Source organism: Topomyia yanbarensis, chromosome 3 (assembly GCF_030247195.1).
Source record: "Topomyia yanbarensis strain Yona2022 chromosome 3, ASM3024719v1, whole genome shotgun sequence".
Taxonomy (NCBI): Eukaryota; Metazoa; Arthropoda; class Insecta; order Diptera; family Culicidae; genus Topomyia; species Topomyia yanbarensis.
The window spans coordinates 90,248,159-90,264,447 of record NC_080672.1 but is presented as its reverse complement, the minus strand read 5'-3'; the positions used below and the strand labels follow the sequence as shown (position 1 = coordinate 90,264,447).

The following is a 16,289-nucleotide window of genomic DNA, read 5'->3' as shown; positions in this document are numbered from 1 at the left end:
GGTAAGCTTCTTCCCGAAGTACTATCCAACTACCAGGCAACCGACACTGTATAGTGAAGAAGAAGGAACAAACTTGGACGATCGGGAAATGACTAACGGTGAGCTCGCAGAAGCATCGAAACACCTGAAAGCAAAGAAAGCCTCTGGTCCGGATGGAATACTGAACGTGGTGCTGAAGGCTGCGATCCCGACATATCCGGACATGTTCAGGATGGTGCTGCAGAGGTGTTTGAATGAAGGCAACTTCCCCGAAATGTGGAAGGTGTAGAAGCTGGTGTTGCTGCCGAAGCCAGGGAAGCAACCGGCGATCCGGCCCCCTTATGTCTGCTGGATACTGTCGGCTAAATTTTGGAAAGAATCATCTTTAATAGGCTGATGAAATGCACGGAGGGTGAGCGCGGGCTACCCAATATTCAGTTCGGATTTCGCAAAGGAGTATCGACAGTGGAGGCAATTCGAACAGAGCTCGAGAGTCCGCAGAAGGCATCTAAACGAAAGCGAAGAGGAGATCGACACTGCGCTGTGGTCACCATAGATGTGGTGAATGCATTTAACAGCACAAGCTGGGAAGCCATCGCTGCAGCGCTGCACAGAACTAGAGTCCTCGACTATCTATGCCAGATCCTAAAGAGTTTCTTCCAGAGCAGAGTGCTGCTGTACTAGACGAACGGAAGGCTGAAATCAATGCAAGTCACAGCGGGCGTTTCTCAGGGCTCCATCCTCGGTTCGACTCTTTGGAACGGGATGTACGATGGAGTCTTAAGACTTCTGCTGCCCAGGAAAGTGAACGGTGATAGGTGAGACACTTGAAGACTTGAAGGTATCAGTGACGAAGACAATAGATGCGATCGAGAGCTAGATCAACCAGGTCAAGGTGCACATATCTCAACAAAAGATGGAGATGTTAGAATCATGCCAAACTTCGGTGGTTCGAGAAGCAGCACGAAACTTCTGCTATCTACGGGCTTCCTGCCTGGGATACTGCTGATCATCATTGCCTTACAGCGGAAATGGCATGATGAACAGCGAGTAAAGGTTTCGGGAGAGCAATCTCCGCCGGGAAGCTCTCCGCCAAAGTAGGCTAGATTCACCGCTGGGAACTAATTGAGTAGTCGTCGGAGCGCCAGCGAACCAGACGGCACGCTCCACCCGGAATCGCCGGACCGACCACTGTACTCTATCGGTTGATCTGAGAGAAATATAGTGAATTTTCGCTAAGAAAACGGACATGGAAGTAGAAATGGCTCCGGAGATTACTGTGTTCCAAAAGGTACCCACCCGCTTCTGCCATGTTTAATAAGTATTCAAGATTCTATTAATGAGTTGGACGTCAACAAATTTTGACAAATCATATTATAAAAAAAAAGACTCTGATTTAATTAACGTGCACTGAATGAACTAATTTTTCAGACCTGCAAGTTTAACAAAACATCAGACCGACCCTCTGAGAAAAAGAAAAAAAATTCAAACGATTCCACAGCCGTTCTAAACATGAGATTTACAATAGTCAGCGCCAGTGTTCTCCATTGCAGCCCGGAAAAGCAAGTGCCATAAAACTCGAATTATCATAATCTGAAGAATTCATTTTCGACAACCTTTTGTTTGTTTTTGACCAACTTAGAACCGAGCCGAACCGCGCCAAGACGAGAGAGCGCATCCATCGCGCTGGTGCTGGTGCTGGCGACGTCAAGTGGAAATTTCTTTCACCGACAAAATTTTTCTCCGCCGCTCATGGGAAATACTTGAAACCTGTGTAAAAGTGGACGGCAGAGGGTTAAGACGAATTTTAAGTGAGTTTTGATAGTCTTTTATCGCCAGCCCGAGACCACTGCGCTGGCAATATGCTACCCGGACCGGGATCCATATCCGTAAGTAAGCGGGTCAGAATGATAGTCCATTGTTCTGGGTGAGGTTTTATCTGAAGGGGGCAGGCTATAATTGCTGGTAATATGACTTCATTACCTCCGGTTAGTGTTTTAGCAGTACAAAAGGCTTACATTGTTCGCATAATTGATGAAAATGCAAATGAACGATGGGATTCAGCTGTTTGTTGTTGCGGGATGTAGGCGGTAATATCCTATCAACGGTTCCAACTGAATGGGTTTTATTGTCCTATGGGATGTAAATGGGGAGCGGTTATGGGCTAGTTAGAGTTGGTGCCATAATGAAGCCGTAATAAAGACGGTATTTTGTTTTCTTCTCTCTCACAGGTAGACATAGACTGTCACTGTACGAATATTAGGTCAAGAGGTAAAGATCAAGATCGAACGGGGATTAAAGATACATATTTTGAAAATTCATTTCTTTGATGTAGAGTTTACAGATAATCTCACTTCGATCAAAAGCCATTCTCGAGTTGATAAATGGACATGATAGGTAAAATAATAAAATATTTAGTTGACTCATCCGACATTCAACTAGTCTGAAGATCAATCGTCACAGATTTATAGTTTTGTGACCAGTATGGTGTAACTTATGAAATTCCACCGACCGAATCGCTTCCCCGTCGGTATGCCGATTTGAGATTGTGACCGTTGAAAACATTAGTGGCGCATTTGATTGTCAAATAAAACCAAGCTTTTACGACCAAACCGGCGACAAAATCGCTCTACAAGTAATAAAAGCGAGCTACAAATTGATCAGTTTCCTTTATGGGCATTCTAGGGGGCCATTTAGCTCCCCATCGATCGGCAGTAAACGGCCTATACCGATGAAGAACGTTCCCATATATTCCCTCCCCAGATTCCAATAGATTTCGTTTCGGTGATTAATTAGTCTATTCGCGTCTCGTGGCACGGTGGCACGACCGGCCAACCCTAGAAGTGGAAGTTCATTAATTAAAATATGCTAATTTGTAATGCAATTTCGTTCCAGCGAATGTTTCGGTTGTTTGCTCACCGGGTTGGGATCTTGGATTTGGATCCGCAGGAAGACTTTCGGGTAAAATTGACACGGGAAGCACGGTTCTCACTTACCCATTCTGGTCCCATCGTGCCGGTGAACGCACGGTGAAGAATCAAGAATCATGCTTCGACCGGCAGAGTGCCATCGATAGACGCAGCGGGAATGAAAAATGAGTCGGAACTATCCGGTTGGCTGGAACCATCAAACCGAGCTGCGATGCCGGAGAAGCACTACCCGACTAGTTAAATTATTGATGGTCTTTGTTTTTCTTCGTTTTCAAACGAGTGTTATTATTTCAAGTTTCAATTCCTCTTGAAGGGGTGCTCCTAGAAAAAAAAGCTATTCAAAGCTAGAACCCGCTGCGCACACGTTCCAATACCTGCGAGCAGCGATTGTTTCAGGTTTGGGCCTTTTGGGAGTTCGATTCGAGAAAATGAAACGGTTTACTAACGCAATTAGGTATGATAATTTATCGTTTACCTTGCAGGCCGGGTTCGAAAGTCGTCGACGCGGGCTCTCCGGGAGAGAAGTTTTCGTTGTCGTCGTCATCGTCGCCGGCTAGCTCTGGCCGAGGGATCCATCGACAGGCTCCTTGTGTAGGCAGATATGAATGATTAAGTAGGAGATATATCGAGAAACACACTTCAAAAATTCATAAAGGTTGGGTTTTCCGGGCACGAATTATTAATTGGAGGGCTCTTCAGTTGTGTGTTCAGTTTACCATATAGTTTTGTGTGTTACTGCGTGTTCATCGGGTCTGATGTCGGTAACCGTTCCGTTTTGTATATTTTCTTATGAAAATGAGATGGAGGACGTTCAGAACGTCTTATAACAATAATGAAATGGTCTTTATAGCAATGTGCATCATTTACCAAATTATTCATTGGACTAAACTTCATTTCACTGGCATCAAATTTCAACAATATATTTAATCTTACTCCAGAAATACAATTGAACTAAACAGTACGTGTTTACAGTAGCATAGCATAGTGTCTTTCTTGTTCGACAATTTGGAAAACTATTATGTTGAACATCGTAATTTCACAAAATTGTTGGAACATTTTAAGCTCAATATTATTATTTTAGTCTAGATTCTATTGTCAAATAATAGCAGTATAAAATATCAGATAGTAATAATGAGAGCCCGTCTGGAATTCCGTATTAAAATTCTGCAAATTTTAAATCGGTACGCTTGAAGCTTAGGATCCCTTTGGTTTAAAATAAAAGATTATTAAAAGAGCATTTATATATATATATATATATTTATATTTATATTTATATTTATATTTATATTTATATTTATATTTATATTTATATTTATATTTATATTTATATTTATATTTATATTTATATTTATATTTATATTTATATTTATATTTATATTTATATTTATATTTATATTTATATTTATATTTATATTTATATTTATATTTATATTTATATTTATATTTATATTTATATTTATATTTATATTTATATTTATATTTATATTTATATTTATATTTATATTTATATTTATATTTATATTTATATTTATATTTATATTTATATTTATATTTGTTGTAGTTTTATGATTCATTGTGAGGTTTTTATTTCTCAAGAATGAAAAGCCGAACTTTGGGCTTGATGTACGCTGCTGACCAACCTCGCTTTTTCCCAGGCCATTGAAATTAGCCGTATTCTACTCTTCTATAATTTAGCTTTACTGGTACCCCAGCACATTTCGATTGGCAGTGACAACTCGCCAACTAACGTTTGTTCAGGCATATGTTGATGTAAGTTAATGTTGATAATGTACGTTCATATAATTGGAGTCTTTCGTCCACCGCTGCAGATTCCCTGCCATATCGCCAGCTTTCCTGCAAACTTATCCGCAATAACACATTAATATTTCTTGGGAGCATCTTTGCAATCCTTGACAACATACGCGGAAGCTGTTTGAAGTCGTTTCATTTTTCATAAGGATGCATTCGTTGATTTTACAGGGAAAACCCGTTTTTATCTGCCTCTTGGTGAATTTTAGGTTGATAAATATAGGTAGAATAAATTTCAGAACCGGCTACTAGATGCACTGTATAGGATAAAAAGAAGGGATACCGATTATAAACGGACTGAACCTCAGAATGGCTGAATCGATTTTCACAAACTTATCAAAGGAACGGTGAAAACTTTGCATCGGCTGCTATTGAATTTTTAGTCGATCGGACTTCCGATTTCGTAGTTACGGGTTGAAGAGCGTGGTCGCACAGCAAATTCCCATATAAACTGGTACCACCATGATACCCAAATGATGTAGTACATATTAGAATGGGTGTAATATTAGTTGAATTTGCGGGTCTAGGTCACTAATAACAAATCCAAGTAGCTTTGATCATATTGCTGTCTATGAAGGTTCTTGATGGCCCCGGGGAGCTTGCCAAATTCCGAGTTAATATCACACCTATTTCTCAGCGAATTCTTTACCGATTTTTACAAAATCTATTTCAAATGAAGGATACAATGCTCTGATGTTGAATTTTATTGGCACATGAACTTACTATATAAACTATAATATAAACCTCAGAGGTTCAAAATCTACTGAAATGGATATAAAAATATCTTAGATTTTGAGATCTAGATCACTGATAGTTCATCAAAGATTCATTGAATTTACTGTCCACTATCAACAATTCCGGACAATTCAGGCGCGTAGATTTTGTTTCGGCAGGGGCTTAAAATATGTTGCATAAATGTATTAATTCTGGTCACTTAAGATAGTCACTGGAAATTGAATATAATTTTGAAAAGTTCTTAGTGAAAACAGTTCCAATGTTATCTATTATCCGGTACTATGTTATCTGATCCAAATAAAGGTTATAGCAAAACGACGAACTATTGCTTTTGTATTTTTATTGTTAATTTACAAGTTACAATTTTCACCGTTGCAATTTGCAAACGTCGTCTGGTGGGTTTCTCGCCCATATCATGCAACTTAGAGCCAAAGAATTGAAGCTGTCCAGCACAGCTTCATATGATATGCGTTACGTCAATTGCCTTGGAACGATCCGCTGAACCTGCTACCCAACGAAGTTCGTTGTCGAATGTTAGGACTACATAGAATCATAAAACTACAACAATACACGCATCACAAGACACCTTCGTGTCTAAACTGTTTCTGGCTGAATATGATGTTCCAGATCCCCTATGACAAATTAACCTCTACGCACCAACCCGTCTCCTCCGTCATCGAACACTGCTGCAGCCTAAAATGGGCAACACCAACTACGCTGCCAACAGACCGATATTAGAAATGACTGGTCGGTTCAACGATTATAGCAACATACCTTACACCATCCATCGTAGCCTTAATCAGTCTTGTCAGCTTCCCAGGGAAGCCGTTCTCGTTCATCATTTTCCATAGCTCCACACGGTCCACCGTGTCATATGTGGCTTTAAAATCGATGAACAGGTGATGTGTCGGAACCTGGTATTCACGGAATTTTTGGAGGATTTGCCGTAGAGTAAAGATTTGGTCGTTTGTTGATCTGCCGTTGATGAAACCGGCCTGATAACTCCCGACAAATCCATTTATTAGTGGTGATAGGCGCCGTAACAGAGTCTGGGATAGCACTTTGTAAGCGGCATTTGTCACCGTGATCGCTCTGTAGTTTTCACAGTCCAATTTGTAGCCTTTCTTGTATATCGGGGTGATGACTCCTTCCTTCCACTCCTCCGGTAGCTGTTCCCTGTCCCAGATTGTTTCGATTATTCGGTGCATGCATTCCGTCAGTTTCTCCAGACCCACCTTGAAGAGTTTCGCTCCTAAATCATCACTACCAGCTGCCTTGCCTTGCTGTTCTTGAGCTGTTGAATAGCTTCGTTAACTTCATTCATAGTGGGCGCCGGTACATCCCCGTCAGCTGCGACACTGGCATAATCGTCCTCCTCGAACGCCCGATTGTCCGCCCGCGCACCATTCAGATGTTCATTGTAGTGCTGCCTCTACCTTTCGACCACCTCACGTCCGTCCGTAAAGATGCCACCTTCCTTGTCTCTACACATTTCGGCCCGCGGCACAAAACCGTTGCGAGAGTCATTCAGCTTCTTGAAGAACGCCCGCGTTTCCTGAGAGCGATACAGCAGCGCCATCTCCTCTCTCTCAGACTGCGGGCGGTAACGAATTCCAATTTACCTCGAACGAACAGTGAATTGGAGTAACACGCCGTGTTGTTTGCTGGAATCACTAGATTCTCTAGACGACGACCTCGAGTTTGGATGAGTCTTCTATGAAGTATAGCTGGGGACCGTGTTTTCAGGAGGTTTCAAAAAGTCCTTACCTTAAGACAAAATTCAGGAGGTCTAGCAAAACTGGCAAAGTTAACCTAGGATTCAAGACAGACATCATAGATGGATCCAGGGAAGAATGGCACTCGTTCGAGCACAGCAGCTACAATTTAAATATAGCGAAATTGTGAGACACTTTGTAGATGGCTCCCAAAAAGTCGAAGTAAGGCACACCAAACTGTTCAACAGCGATTGTTTGTGTACACAATGAAAATTCAAAGTAAAATAATATTTTGTTCCGTAAATCAATTCCGATTAGACAAAGTTTCTTGCTGGTTCAATTTCTGTTCTGAAAGCTGTTTTACGTCCATACTTTAATCATCCTTTGGATTTGGTAATGTTTTGCTTTATGGTCCGTCTTAGTTGTTACTAACTTGATACTTGAAGAAACCTTTCGGAGTGCATGTATGTCGAACTGTACTTCGAACATTTCCGAGTTTGTTGGTCACATCTACGTGCGAGAGTCCTGGATTTACTTTGAAAGCCTTCAATACGCTCAGACGATGTAGTTTATGGTCCACTATATCGCTTTTGTCGCCTTAATTGTACCTTTCGGAAACAGATAAACGTTCCTTGACTTTGTTAATAATTTTCTGTCGAAGAATTCCCGAACCAACCACCAGTAGCGCTATAGTGGTTAAATAAGAACTCCGATTTTTAATTGGCGGAGCCGTTCAACAGTCGTTTTGTAGAACTACCACGCAGTGGGACCAATCCAAAAAAGTGGGACAAAACCTATATGATACCTTAGATCCTATTTTAAAGTAGCGTACCCGAGCAAAAAATAATTAAAAAAAAATGTTTCGGCAGAGTTGTAGAATATTATGTTTTAAATAACTTCGTCTAAGATACCTAAGACATAAGACCTATTATTCGAGACGAAATTGTTGTTTTTTTTGAAAATGTGAAATTAGTTTTTCGACTTTTCCATAGTAAAAATGATTAATTTGTTGTGTTATACAAACTTGCAGGTAACAATCAAATACAACTTTTTACTAAAGGTACCAATACTGTTAAATTAATTTTTTGACTTTTAAAACTATTTTTCATTTTAATTTGCACTATTTCCATCAAAGATTTTTGTTTTCGTAGACACTTTGTGATAGCAAAGCTTTGGAGTAGTAGCAAGTAGCAATTCTGGTTTTATAGCACACTATAAGTGCATTCTAAGTTTTGAAAAGGGCTTCAAGAGTGTCGTAAAACCTCAATTGTCACTAGGGTGGTACCTTAGTTAGGTGTATAACCCACTACTGCAACTATTGGTACACCTCAACTATAGCAGCACCCACACTGCTTTAGGTCATTTCATTTTAGTTTAGTTCATTAACCCTCCGGCACTCGCGTCGTTGTATTTTGTGTGACACCTTCCGAAAATCTAGCGAAATCTTTTTTCCAGCACCAGTGGCTGCTCATTCGCGCGAGTGCCGGAGGGTTGAGACTCAGTTTTATTTGGACTTCAATAGATTAATTACAAATACCAATACAAGAGAATGTTGAAATTTGTAACAAATCCTCTGATCAGGCAAGCGATATATAGATTCGGAGAAACGGTTCAACTCCTATTTTACCCCAATGTAGAATATTTTTAATTTAAATGATAATACATTAAAGACTATTTTCGGCAACATTATCAGACAAGTGAGAACAACAAAATATTTAAATCTATAATAATTTTTACATTGACACTAGCAATAACATTAAGTGTAATCTGTACGGAATATACCGAAGACGTTATAATTAAATAAATATCGTCGTAGCAAGTTCGGGAAAGAGGGGGGGGGGTTTCCAGCTTAAGCTCCAGAGCTACTCTCGTGAACTCCTGGCCCTGATGCCCTGTGTTTGTGTGTGAGAGGGAAGGGGGGGGGGGGTTATGTGTGTGCATATAATCCACCTCCCACTGACCTGCAGTACTTTTATGGTAGAAAATTGATTGCAGTTTTTCATTGACATATTTATTTTATCTAAAGATGCAAACATTTTGAGGCCTGGAGATCAAAGGTGATAGTTATTTTATACATCACACGAACCATTCCAAGAATGCCAGGTCTCACACGTACATTCTGAGATCACTATAATATATAATGAAATAAGCCCCACGCGAATAAATTCACGTAACAATTGGATATCTATAATATATTGACACTTCCAGAATGAAAAATAACTAATAACTAGCAAAATTAATGCTCCTGGCATTAATCTCGCCAACTTACTGCTCATACTCAATTAGTCGATGACATTTCGGCGAAGTATCTCCTGTGTCATTGATCAACCAAAGCAATGAATCACCCTGTCGTATACAGATGGCGCTTCCGACGCTAAACGGAAATAACTCTCTAGCGGCAAGAATTACGCAAGTACTTATCACAATTATTAGTAACTATACCCAGAGCTGTAATGCCCTTGGCGGAATTTCTGTCTTGCGCCCTTTTGCGGCGTTTGTTTAACCAATCTAACCAGCAAGTAATGCCATCCATATGAAGCGCCAAAAACACTAGTTCTGTTAAATTTTAAATATAAGCTTGATACCTATTTGTCTCTTATATCTTTCAAAGTACGGTGTAAAAAGGTTGCGGATGGAGAATTTTTTCGGAAGAGTTTGTGAAGTAAGTTGACGCTAGGTACTGGAAGGCGACGGATCTTTCTTCAAGGCTGGATGTGTAGTTTATTGCGCTGACGATTTATTACGAAAATCAACCCGCTTTTATCACATAACAATTCGAAGACATTATTTGAATATTTATTCCTTCACCAGCCGTCCGGTATATTCAGCTTCTGCATTTCGACGGAATTTTTTGTACGAATGTGGTTCGTTCGACTCTGACTTCCGTTTACTTTTGCTGTCGTTCTTTAGAATACAAATTTCAATCGTAAGAAAAAGCGATGCGTTGTAATGCAATATGAGGCTAGGGGTGGGCGTAGCGTATTGGTAAATCGATTGCCTTGTACGCAGCGCACCTGGGTTCAAGTCCCGACCCCGCACATAGGGTTAGAAATTTTTCATAAGAGATTTTTCTAACCCGAAGAGGCGAATGACCTTAAGGTTAAAACCTCTATAATCGAAATAAAAAAAATGAGGCTAATTTGCTTCCGATGCTTGGAAACTGGTAAAAATACAGAAAAAACCCGATTTACAAAAGATTCGACAGCTATGAAACCTCATTCAGATGTTTCTCTAAATTTTAACAATATAACTGATCACGTTCTAAACAATAGAAGTTACAATTCGCTATACAACAGAATCTGCCGTGTGCCAAATGATAGATACCGCAATGTACTGAACGCAAGTTTGAGCATGCCCGTTGGTCGAGTTCGGATGGACTGTAGCTGGTGCGTTATCGTAGGCATCATCGACATGCGTCGCATGTTAAAACAGAACGGTGCGTAACAAACCATTTCATATCTCTGGAGAGAAACAAAATGACAAAAATATATTTACAGATTATTGAAGGCGAAAGTCTTTCGCGTCATTTGACATATTTTTTTTTTTTACAGCGCCAAGAACACGACAATATTTTAAATTGTTTATTGCAAATGTACATATTAAAACCACTATTAAAACAAATATTCCATAAATATATATTCATATGAAAGTGTTAACACCATTCTATAATTGTGCGAAATTTCATTCAATTATCGGAAGTGGTATTTGAGCAATAAGAAACTGAAAAAAACACAATTTTATTATTTTCAAAAGTTCAAAAGCCTATAATTTAACCAAGAAACGCATTTTTTTTACAAAATATTCATACCAAAAGTTACACTCCCCCATACAAAAAAATATTGTTCATGAAAATCAGTGATTTTGTGGAAATTTCGAGGCCCACTTGACGTGGTTTGACTCAATGCATTTTTTCAAATCCGATGCTCGTTTGATGTACATTTCTAGAGCGATCTGCTCCTAGTATCAAAAACTGACTTCCCGTTTGAATCATACACATTGAACTCTGATCCTTTCGGATCGCTAAATACTCTAAATATTTCGAAAGGACTGCTCCCAGATAAGCTCAGAATTGTGTTATTCCGACTAAAGCAAGCAAATTACGTCACTGGCGACTGACGTTTTATGAAGGACCACCGTGTCTACATGCCCGCTCACAACGTTGAGATCGATGGTACAGTCAACGATTCGAGTTTGTCCTGCGTGGATATACTGAAGCACGGAGTTGGCTATTTCAATGACCTCTTGCTCTAACGAGCAAAAAATTTGAATGACAGTCGAACTGGACGGAACAAAATAGTGTATCCTTTCAAACTCGTGTGAAGTAACCTTTGACCGAAAATTCCACATAACAATGTCATGTGTACAAACAGCGTCCAAGAATCTGAAGCATTTCCTTAAAAAGCGGTCTGAGTACTCTTTTGCAGAAATATTAAAAAGAGCTACGACAAATCATTATGCTCTCTTGGCTAAGGAGTGTGATTCTGATGATCCCCATGTGGGGACAACCTTTACTGCTTCCAAAAATTATATGAAGATGTGATTAATTACAAAAGCTTCCCTTGAGAGGCCACCAACTATGCTCTGACACAAAACCGAAGCAAGCAGTCCTTGATCTTAGCAATATGAGATAAATCAAGCAGTTTTCGGCGCTTCCAGGAACACCAAAAATCTCATGTGACAGTTTCAACCCGAGATTCAACTTAGTGCAAAGCTCGTTGATGACGGACAACTTTGTGATTTTGCGAAACTCTTTCCGGCATCGAGCAGGCTTCAATTCTCACGGAACGCCGTAGGGTTTTCTTCTCGATTACAATTGATCTAGCTTACTCCACGATCTTTGCTACAACTTTAAGAAGACTGAACTGCTTCATTGCCCATGACCACAAATCTATCCTATTGTATTTCTATAAAACCGAGTTAACAAGCGATAAAGTTTTGTAATATTTTCGCTATTTTTTAATTTGATGCCTTCGCAGTTGAAATTTTCGTGTTTTGTAACCCGAGCACGTTCGTTGTTTATTCTTTTATCCACTTTTCTTTTACGAACAGCACCATATATTATGAATAAATCTAGATGAGACTGACAGACCCGTAGGGTAATCTTTTGGCACCTTAGCTTACTTTTTCAGCTCGATTTTCGAACAAAAATTGCTATTTCGTAATAATTACAATCTAAACTCATTGAAAACCCCGAAAAAGATTTGAAAGAAACAATACATGTCCGAGCGATTTGGCAATGCTCTCGTCGTGAAAGTTTGGAACGCTGTACCAAAAATTTGTCACTACCATCATAGTGTTTCATCTTGGCAGTTAGGTGCGCAATTGCCTGAAAAATGCTGCACTGCATTATACCTTTTGTCAGTTTTATTTGCGCTGAACGGAGGCGCTATCACGATAAAATTGCCAATCTCGAACCAAATGCTCCACAAGATCATTGATCGCTAAAATTATCCGTTATGATTTATTCTCTACGGCAAGTTCTAGCGGTTTTTTGCCAAATTTATAATTTATGCAAGTAGATAATTTTTAAAATTGTTCCCACAATAGAAAAGCAAGAAATATAAACTTGTTATTCCATAGTAAGTGTTTTAATAGCGTGTTCAACTTGTCAATATGAAAACAGACGGTGAACATAATAAAATGGCATTTTTTGCGAAACTGAGAGCCAGTAAAAGCCATTATCACCTGATAAAAAAGTGTGAGAAAATTTGGAATAAAAATTCAAATTAAATTTCTCCTAAATCCAGCCGTTTGATGGATGGCATAAATGTTATCTCTGGTAGAGTGTTTCAGAACAATAGCCAGCGCACAGCCCATAAATTAGATCATCAAAAATCCCGAATATTTTAACCGAACAGCACAGAAGCTAGATACAATTTGACGTCCAACTGTGCTACGCCAAAGCAAACGTTAGAAGCTTGATACTTAGAATTTCAAATTAACTCTAGCCGAAAAAACACAAGTATTTTAATGTCTTCTATCATTACTTTTCATGTTCCCTTCTCGCGCCTTCCCACCGCACGACTTTCCACGGATTCTGATTCCCAAAAAAAAAACGAGAGCACAAGCGAGCTGTGCGTAAATAACAATGCCTCTTGCTTTCTTCAGTAGACACATCCGATTGTTATGCCACTGACGACCGCGACGACGAAGCCGAGCAGGTGCATTTCTCACGACGCGACTATAAATTGTTATTGTATGCCCCGTGGGCTACTTCATCTTCTACACTTCTTGGCAGGCCGATAAACCGAACCGAGCCGAAATACAAGCTCAACAAAAAAAAAACCAAAGAAGAAACCACGAGGATCGCGTGGCGTCCGTCCTCGGGTTTCGCTGGTTTTATTTTTGGCACTTTCTTATTTTTCGGTTGGGATTTTTTTTTCTTCTCTCTCTGTTGTTTTGGACCTCCGCTTCGGGTGCGATCGTGTGATTCGATCGAGCTGCTCTGAGTTACCGGCGAAGATCGCTCTCGGAGAGTGAGAGCCCATACTCGATCGCTATTCGTTGTTCGTTTCATTTTCGGTTATCTTTCGGCAAGATACGATCCTCTTTAGAGTGTTCGGCTGGGAGTGAAAGAGAGCGAAAACTTCTGTTTGTCATTCTCTTTCGTTTGATCGAAGCGAGAAGGGTCCGAATGCACTTCTTAAAAGGGACTGCATTGGGACGAGCTGGTTTAGTTTACAGGTTCATTTCGTGCAGTCAAGAACTGCATCTTCAGACAAATTCTGCAACTCGATAGTGCATTCCTTAAGAAAGGGAAAACAACAAGAGACAAAATGAACCCAGTGATTTTAAGTGTTGTGATCGCGCTTTTGGCGCCACAAGTGATGGCGATTTCGTTTTGCCCAAACCGGTGCGTGTGCGATGATATCAAACTGCACGTGTCTTGCGGCGAAGGCGAGTTGGACGTGCTACCGATCGCGCTTAATCCGGCCATCCAGCGACTGGTGATCAAGTTCAACCAGATTAAGGCGATCGATTCGTCGATCCAGTTTTACACCGATCTGACAATGTTGGACTTGAGCTACAATCATCTGATCGGAGTTCCGGAACGTATTTTTGTGTATCAGAAGCGGCTGCTGCAGTTACATTTGAACAACAATAAAATCGGCACGATCAACAACAAGACCTTCCACGGGATGGAAGAACTGCGAGTGTTGAATCTGCGTGGGAATTTTATCGGAGAGCTGACTGCTGAGATGTTCAAATCTCTACCAAAATTAGAGGAAGTGAATCTGGGTCAAAATCGCATCGAGCAAATCGATTCGAAAACATTTGAAGGATTAACCAGTTTGAGAATCCTGCATTTGAACGACAATGCGTTGAACATTATACCGACGCTTTCATTCCGACCGTTGAAAATGCTTGCTGAACTGTTTCTGGGCACCAACGTTCTGAGTCAGATCCAACCGGGAGTCTTTGAAGGACTAAATCAACTTAGACGGTTGGACGTCCGTGGATCAATGCTGACGAATATCACGCTCGACACTTTCCGCGGTCTGGAGAATATTCGATTGTTGGATATCTCAGACAATCATCTGCTGCTGGTTCCCACGGTTCAGCTGAGTGGACTGAAGCGATTGGAGGAGCTAAAAATCGGACAAAATGATTTTGAAGTTATTCCGGAGGGAGCTTTCTTCGGTTTGTCGAATCTGAGAAAAATCGATATCTCGGGAGCGTTAAATTTGAACCGTATACAGGCGGGTGCATTTTCGGCCAACACCAATCTGGACACGATCGTGATCGCTTCAAACAAAATATTAACCGACATCGAGGAAGGTGCATTTTCCGGTCTACCGCACATTGAAAATGTGATTCTGCGTGACAATGCGATTCGCACCGTTCGCGAGGAACTGTTGCCGTGGAAGCAGCTGAAGAGTTTTGATCTGTCGGATAATCCGCTGGTATGCAACTGTCATCTTCGATGGCTTAGAAACCTGTTGCGTCAAAAACCGATCGAAACTGAGCAGAGTGAAATCCTATGTGAATATCCGGAACGTTTGAGTGGAGAAGCTTTACGTGAAATCAATTCGGAACTACTAGGATGCCATCAGCATCAATCGAAGGAGCGTGCCGTTTTCGGAGCAGTCTTGGTAGCATCAGCAGCTTCTTTGACGTCGTTAATTCTAGTGGCCTACCGGCTCCGTCACTATCTAGTTGATCTGCTTGGTCCTAACTGGCACAACAGACGTAACAGCCTCAAGGAAGAGAAGGACCTGGAATTCGGCAAATGTTTCGATGAAATTGAGTACCATCAGCCAAATTTCAACATCTACAGCTACGAGTATCAGCATTCATTTCCGCAACACACGGGCTCGTGTCCTCAGCATAGTTTCCAGCATCATATCTACGAAACTCCAATTCCAGTATCAGATTTGTGAACCACTGGAACACACTCAAGGATCCAGATGGGGATTGAAATCGACTCACGAGGGGATCGCTCCTGCATCCTAGGCTGATCCTGGTCACGAATGAAACAGAATATCCTTCAGGGTCTACGTCAAATTGCATGCTTGACAACAGTTTTCGACACGTCAGTAAAAGGGAAAAACTTTGAATGTTATAGAAGCAGAAGCTTGACATTGTCGGTAGGAATCCGCAGGAACATCAAAGCTCGAATTTGAATTCAATTATTTACTTAGCTCTGTATGTGTGCTGCCGTCTCCGGAAGGCTGAAAGACAAAGAAAAACGACAGAAAAATAAATGAGTTCATTAGTTTATTTTAAAAACAATCATAAAACTTTACTTCATTTTCTTTCACACTGGCCCGGCTTTTGTTTCATCGGCGGTGCGGTGACCATCGTCCCTTTTCCCTGTGGTGATTGTCAATGTTCTTGCTGCTCTCTCGCCGTCCGCAGCTAGTCTCAAAGGATGACCATCTCCGATTTTTTTTTGCAGCTTCCGACCTTTCCCGAGAGTCCTTTTTTATCCATTATTCGGACAAGATTTATGTCGTTTTCCCTTTGGTTTCGTTGATCCCCTTACTCCGTCCGACCACCTCCTCCTCCTCCCGGGAGCACCCGATCGGAGCGTGTGAAATTTCTAGTTTTTCCTTTAAAAATCCGATTCGTTTTTTTCAGACTGTCCTGTGAACTTGCAAGAATAAAAAATAATCCCTAT

The 16,289-nt window shown here is 40.6% G+C and overlaps 1 protein-coding gene across 1 annotated transcript; it reads left to right on the top strand.

Moving 5' to 3' along the window:
* Positions 1–13,870: 13,870 nt before the first annotated feature.
* Positions 13,871–15,835, top strand: LOC131686954 (insulin-like growth factor-binding protein complex acid labile subunit). The gene has a single exon (XM_058970985.1). It carries the CDS (start codon positions 13,945–13,947, stop codon positions 15,547–15,549), a length of 1,605 nt encoding a protein of 534 aa, XP_058826968.1. The 5' UTR covers positions 13,871–13,944; the 3' UTR covers positions 15,550–15,835.
* Positions 15,836–16,289: the final 454 nt, after the last annotated feature.